Source organism: Puntigrus tetrazona, unplaced genomic scaffold (genome assembly GCF_018831695.1).
Source record: "Puntigrus tetrazona isolate hp1 unplaced genomic scaffold, ASM1883169v1 S000000283, whole genome shotgun sequence".
NCBI lineage: Eukaryota > Metazoa > Chordata > Actinopteri > Cypriniformes > Cyprinidae > Puntigrus > Puntigrus tetrazona.
Window position 1 is genome coordinate 1,129,822 of NW_025047944.1, and position 7,679 is coordinate 1,137,500.

Sequence of the window (7,679 nt, forward strand, 5' to 3'; positions counted from 1 at the left end):
CTGAGCCATCAGTTTGATTATAGACTGATCATTTGGGCACGGCGTGTAAGCCACTTTAAACTTCCCTGGATATTGTAGATGTTTCCCTCGTCTAATCCACTCCGAGCTATAATGAGCTATAAACATGTAAACCACAAACCAGATTTACGGCACATTTGCATTATATTTTCTGCTGACTTTAGTGCATCTCAAAAAAAAAAAAATAGCGTGAAGGTAATAGAGAGAGAGAGCACCCATCTTGTAGAGCACCCATTTTTTCTACTGTACTTTCTATAAAGTAATGACTCATTCAGTCAAAAAATGAGTACGTGGTTTTTATGCATGTAGAAGTGGAACATTGTAAGTAAATGGAAAACATTATAAAAACATAATAGTAATGTGATTTTTGTAAGTCATCGTCCGTTAGACTTGTTATGATCGATTAGATGATTCTGTTGGAAAGAAAACAAGTGCTAACGTTTTGAGCGAAGTTATTCTGTTTCAAGTTCATTTAAAAATTGAACTTATTTCAGTTCAGTTGAATATTTATGGGTGATAACAGGTTGAAGTGTGATCACAGGCTAATAAAGTAACTCGGTCTGGTTTAAGGAGATCTAGGATCCAGTGAAAGCTGCAGAAAGGTTTCTCTCAGTAATGCAGCAAATCAATGATTTAAGTTCAGAGCGGATGAGTTAAGAAAAGAATCAGAGTTGAGCAGCGTCCGGCGTGTTTGAGACGATGCCAGGCTCTCCAGAGACACACACACACACACACACACACACACACACACACACACACACACACACACACACACACACACTCACACTCACACACACACACAGAGAGATGACAGAGATGAATCATTCATTCCTCCTGATTTATTGTGAAGCACAGAAATACTTTCACCGGAGGAGAAACAGTCCATAGAGAACAATCTCTCAGCCGCCGCGTGGAACACAGAACAGAAATACATACACATACACATATACACATATACATACATATACATACACACACACATACATATATACACATACACATATATATATACACACATATACATATACATATATATATATAATAACATGCATTACATCTCAGTCATGTACTAAGACATAATACATGTTAATGAGCTCTGTCGCAATATTTATTTCTGACAAAATTATAGTAAAAATAATTATTAAAAATAACAGTAATCTGTATTGTATTTATTTTATATTTTAATCACTCGTTTATTTACCGTTTTATTTTGGATCACTAAAACTCTCAGCCGTATTTATAAACCCTTGGAAATTAATTGTTATTGAATTATTTTCTTGAATGTCTAACAACACTTCTAAACCCCGCCCTCCGAACACACGTCAGCCAATCTGACGTCAGCAAGCCGCGGCGCGCCAATGATTGACAGGCAGACAGCTTTCTGTCATGTGTCATGTTTAAATAAATAAATATATATATATATATATATATATATATATATATATATATATATATATATATATATATATATATATATATATATATATATATATATTTGGCATGTGCTACTACAGCACCTCTACACATATTACATAATTATATATTAACAACATTATTAAAAGTTAATCTATATTCATTGAGACAAATTTCGGCTTTCGCGTTTAACTGATGCGCATAAACATTTATAATGAAAAGCACGAATTTTTGAGAACTTAGAGAGTTGCCGTTTCTCTCTCTCTCTCCTTCACACACACACTACTCTGCTTCTCTGTCTCTCTGTGTGTCTGTGTCTGTGTGTGTGTGTGTGTGTGTGTGTGTGTGTGTGTGTGTGTGTGTGTGTGTGTGTGTCAGTGCGGCGCGAGCGTCCGAGCAGGAATGCATCTGAACGCATCGGCACCCGACGAGCGTGTTTTTGAGCACTTTGCATTCACCTGGAGACTCATGAACATGTGATGTAATGAAGGACGGGATCCGTTCACCGACGAGCAGCAGGACAGATGCAGGATCCGCGCGCTTCTCCAGGTAACAACTTCACACCCAACTTCCGTGACAGCCGCGCCTTTCATTTTCAGAATAACATCCGTCCATGCAACTTCCTTCAGAACTCTATCCGACAGCATTAGCGAGTCTTTTAATGCACGTGAGAGAGAAAAAGAGAAGAAGCTGCAAACCTCCTGGTTGACCTCTAATATGAAATTATGAAGAAATATGAAGTTCCCGATTTATGATGATAATAATAAATATTATTTGCTAATTGCTTTATTATTGCATGTGTGTGCAGCCTGCTGTTGATGTAAAATCAGTGTAATCAATGTAAATGCATTTATCTGCATCACTGTTATAAGATTAGTTTAGCTCAATCTAATGCAAAAACAGTCTGCATCTTTCATCCTCCCTCGAGCTCCTCATTGTACTGTATCTCTCATGACAATTATGATTGCTCCTGAGCACATCAGATACGACAGCAGAGCAGGTTATCTGGCTCAGATGCTCTTTGATGCTCTCAGATGTATTTCGCCTGGGTTCTCAGTCTGTGATGTTACAGATGTACAGCAGGAACCGCAAGCCCACCAAGAATGACCAGGAATGTTGCAATTCAGCATCAACATTTTAAGTTAAAAATGCATGCATAATATATAAGGGGAAGGGTGCAATTTAGGTGGTGCTGCGTGACTTTTTTGCTTGTGGTCTTGAAGTTTGCCAAAACAATTTTGAGAAGCTGTGCTTTATCGCGAATTAATGATGGCGCCTCGTGCTTAACAACACCCTTCAGCCGTGATCTATTCATCATACAGCACTGCCTCGAGTGCCTTATTGCCTTTTTGAAACGGTTACCACTCCATGCCAGCTATTACAACTTAAAGTATACGTGCATTTGATGCAAGTTTGTCAGATGCAGTCCTTCCGCTAAAAAAAAATAGTTCCTGACAGCAACATATATGATATTTACATCTGCTTATCTCTCAGCATCTTTTAGTTTTTCACAACAGACTGATCGCTAGCGTCATTAAACCGATGGACACGTGAACTGTTATAATCATACCTGAAACAGACAACGAGTGAATGCCGTGACACTCTCTTCTCACGTGGAAACGGCGCGGTGTCACGCGCATGCGCGCATCAACACACCTCCACGTGAGAAGCGTTTATTACACCGAGAGGGCGTGGTCTCAAAATGAAAGATGAAATATGCAACATTTCTTGTTGCTGGGAGTGGTTGCTAAGGGTGTCGCTAGAACTGTTGTTGGGTGAAGCGGTCATAGCTCCTGACCAATCAGAATCCAGGAATGGAACCGTTTAATAATCACAAATCAGTCATTCTTGAGAAGTGATTAAAACAGGTGCAAAAAAAAAAAAAAAAAAAAAAAAAAAAAAAAAAAAAAATATATATATATATATATATATATATATATATATATATAAATAATAATAATAAAAAAACTACATTTATGTGTCTTATATGTACTGAGCTATGCTTTGATTCAGCCTACACTGTGGACACGCTGTTTTAATGAGAGGAGGAAAAGTGAGTCAAGATTCAGTGTAATAATAGAAAATTCAGTGAATAATAATTGAGTTAAATAATATAACTGAATGGAATAATTGTATTAAATATATATCTATTATTAATCCTTATATAATATTTATATATATATATATATATATATATATATATTTACATCTAATAGCAGTTACAATTGCTGGACCTGTTTTGTCCCATGTCTCAGGAATGACTAAAATATTTAATAGATTTATGAAAAATTTCTTGCAGTCTACTTAATTTCAACTGGCTAAAGAAAAAAAAAGTTTCCATCAGAAAAGCTTAATCTTGTACATGCAAAAACATGTTTTTAAAAGTGATTTCCTTTTCCTTAAGTAGCTAACTACTAGAAATGTATTTTTGCATTATTAATGCTGTGCACCTGTTTAAAATTCAGTGTAAAAATATAATGCAGAATAAAAGCCAAACTAAGCTCAGCTCCTGCTATCAAAGAATATGCAGTTGTTAATTGCTGTGGAAATGCATTTATGCCACCTCTGAGCAGCATTACACATAAATACACATAAATACGCCCTAATGCAGCTTCAGAGGTTTCTGAACAGGCTGCTTGAATTCAGAATAAATGCCAGACTAAATAATGCGCTTCTGTGCCACTTTGCACCTTTACTGAAGTAGTGCATACTCTACATTTTGCGTAAAGATGTAATGCTGCTTAAAAGCCAGACTAAATAATGCCTGCTCTGACCCAGCTCAGTCCCAGTAAAGTATCCCCCTTTTGCATACGTTGTATTTTTGTGACGTGTAAACGCATTTATGCCACCTCTGAGCAGCATTACATACTACCTAAATGCCACTTCAGAAGCGCTTCAGAGCCACCTTTGTTGTGTAAACTAACGGCCTCTTTAAAAGCAGCTATGCCAGGCTAAATTAAGCCTGTATTAATATGTTTATTGCAGTGTAAGTGCATTTATGCCAGCATTAACTTCTGTTTCAGTATCCGTTTAGTCGACTACTTCGCGTGGCGTGTAAGTGTTGCGTAAAGGTGTTTCACCTGCTTTGTAATGTGTGCTGATCTGATGAACAGAGAAACATTCCTCAAACTTAGCGAGCAGAATTAGCAGTGAATTAGAAATGACAGATGCACTGCATCTCAAGCAACTCAGCTTAGCAAGTTTCTGAAGCAATAGGTGACACATTTCTCCCGTTCCCATGACGATGAATATTATACGAGAGTACATTAACACTCATTGACACAGGTGCCAAATTATTGCACCCGAGACACTAATCTAATACTTCCAATCCATCATCTGTCTCCGGCATCAGTTCCACGTCAAGTAAAGCTGATTTAGTGCATGCGATGAATGACTGCGTTCTCCTGCGCAGGTGAAGCTGTAATAACAGACTAAACCGACACACAATTCCTGCCATAAAACTCATTTAGGGAGCGTCGGTGGCCGTGCTCTCGCCGCGGGAAGTAGATTGCAACTCAGAGACGTAAAGAAGAGGAACGAAACCCCAGGAGGCGAGGATATATGCGGCAGGTTAAAGAGCAGAGCTGTTTATCAGAGCTCCAGATACAAGCCCTGGGAGAACACACTGGGGCTAAGCTCATCTCAAACACTATTACACGCAAAATGGGTTTAAGCACAAAAATATTCAGATTACATTTGGAAGTGGCTTTTTTATCCAAAATGACTAACGTTGATTGCACTGAAGCTTCACATTTATTTCAGTTCCTGCATTCCCTTGAAATCAAAACTCAAAATCAAAAAAATCCATCCATCCATTCATCCATCCATCTCAATCTATCTATCTGTCCGTCCATCCATCCATCCATCCATCCATCCATCCATCCATCCATCCATCTCTATCTATCTATCTATCTATCATCCATCCATCCATCCATCCATCCATCCATCCATCTCTATCTATCTATCTATCCATCCATCCATCCATCCATCTCTATCTATCTGTCCGTCCATCCATCCATCCATCCATCCATCCATCCATCCATCCATCTATCCATCCATCCATCCATCTCTATCTATCTATCCGTCCATCCATCCATCCATCTATCCATCCATCCATCCATCCATCCATCCATCCATCCATCCATCTATCTATCTATCTATCCATCCATCCATCCATCCATCCATCCATCTATCTATCTATCTGTCCATCCATCCATCCATCCATCCATCCATCCATCCATCTCTATCTATCTGTCCATCCATCCATCCATCCATCCATCCATCCATCTCTATCTATCTATCTGTCCGTCCATCCATCCATCCATCCATCCATCTCTCATCTATCTGTCTGTCCATCCATCCATCCATCCATCCATCCATCTATATCTATCTATCTGTCCATCCATCCATCCATCCATCCATCCATCCATCTCTATCTATCTGTCCATCCATCCATCCATCCATCCATCCATATCTATCTATCTGTCCGTCCATCCATCCATCCATCCATCTATCTAAAATGCTAGATGCATCATCATAATATTTAGTTACTAAATTAAGTGCATAAATGAAAATTAAATAAAAACATTTTCAATAAAATCATCAAAATTGTATTTATGCATTTAATGTGATCATCTAAAAATGTTTTTAGCGATTGTTTTTGTTTGTAAGACACCCTATATTGTCAAAAGCGTTGGGCCATGTCCTTCTAATGAACAGCTTTGATTACTGTAGCAGTATCCGTGAGGACAAATCTTAATGTTAAAGCGTTTAATGCTATTCTAGGGAATTGTGTGCTTCTAAATTTATAGCAACAGTTTGGACAGAACCCTTTTGCTTTCTATGACATTGACAAAGCCTCTGTGTATAAGGCGAGGTTAAAAAAGAAATTGATTGAGTCTGCCGTGACTTTAAATGCGGTCCTTGAGCCAAAAACTCATCACCAAACACCTGTGACCAAACATATGGGCGCCGTAATTTTAGACACTTCCAAAAATGTTGCAACAGAGACGGAAATCAGTTTTTAAATACACAAATTAAGTTTCCACAGTTTTGGACGTGTCTTTTTCTGTTCTATAGAAGGGGTGCCAATACTTTTGTCCATATAGTGAATGTGCATTTCATTGATGTTTGGTGGGGAGTTTTTTGTTCAAGGACTGTATTTAAAGTATGTGTGTGCTTATTAATACATATATTTCTTAATATATATATATTTTTTTACTTTTTAAATAATCTGAAATGAAATGTTAGTGACTGGGATGACCGGGCTTGAGGCGCATCAGAGTTTGAGTTTAGCGACGGCAGCCAAAGTTAGAAATGAAGGTCACATCTGCTCGTAACCCTCGAAACAGTCGGCGTGAAATTAAACTACTGCTCTTTTAACTCTTTGGATTTCATTTTAAATTATTTGTCTACAGTTCCTTATCACGTAATTGCTGCTTGGGGCTACTTTAGAGATATTGCAGCTGTTTTAAAGGCCGCTAAGAATAAAGAAGCTTCGCAGTTCAATTTAATGCTTTCCACCTTGTTTCAAATCGTTTAAAGCAGAAAACAACGTTTGAGCAAGAAAAAAAAAGGTTTGCAAGCCTAGAATTAATAAATAAATGAATGCACAAATTAATGTTTAAACAAAAGCTCAACTTTCTGAGAAAAATATATACAACTATCATACATGTTTTATAGGAAGCACCCACAAAAATGTCAAATAATTTTTCTAGCATTTAAAATAGAATCGTTTTAGTATGATGCCTTATTCTTTTATATATTTCAATAAATTCAGGCCATAATAAGCATGTTTTTTCACTTTTACACATAACTGATAGCTGATTATTTCACCCATGTTTTATTGTCATAAAAAGTTAATTTAAACATTAGACAGTATAATTGCATTAAATATTCTTTCAGTGTACAAAATCATTTTTGTACATTTAATTTAATGCCACAATTAAAATTTCAGAGCTTGGCTCCTTAACACTAATTTACTTCAGATGCCAAATTACTTTTTATAAAAAGTCTTTTAATCTGAAAGAGATGCTTAAATTACAAAACAGATGGAGCCCGAAAAACGTAATTCAAAGGTGAAAGAAGATTATTTTTCTGAGCCCACAGGCCCTACAAACAAACTCACTTCCTCCTCACTTCTCCATTAAATGTGAGATAAAAACATGCATGCATTTTCTGCAGGAAGCATAAACCCTGAGCAAAGATGTCTCTGTTCTCAGATTTGGAAACTCTCCCGGCGATGGACG

At 37.2% G+C, this 7,679-nt stretch overlaps 1 protein-coding gene across 1 annotated transcript in view; it reads left to right on the forward strand.

Moving 5' to 3' along the window:
- The first annotated feature begins 1,793 nt into the window (after nucleotides 1–1,793).
- Nucleotides 1,794–7,679, forward strand: part of LOC122333483 (neuropeptide FF receptor 1-like) — an 11,410-nt gene continuing 5,524 nt past the window's right edge. Inside the window, exons 1-2 of the mRNA XM_043231115.1 lie at nucleotides 1,794–1,980; nucleotides 7,653–7,679. The exon at nucleotides 7,653–7,679 is cut by the window's right edge and continues 279 nt beyond it. Of these exons, the coding sequence (XP_043087050.1) occupies nucleotides 1,956–1,980; nucleotides 7,653–7,679 (52 nt within the window). The 5' untranslated portion in view covers nucleotides 1,794–1,955. The remainder of the gene's footprint in view (nucleotides 1,981–7,652) is intronic.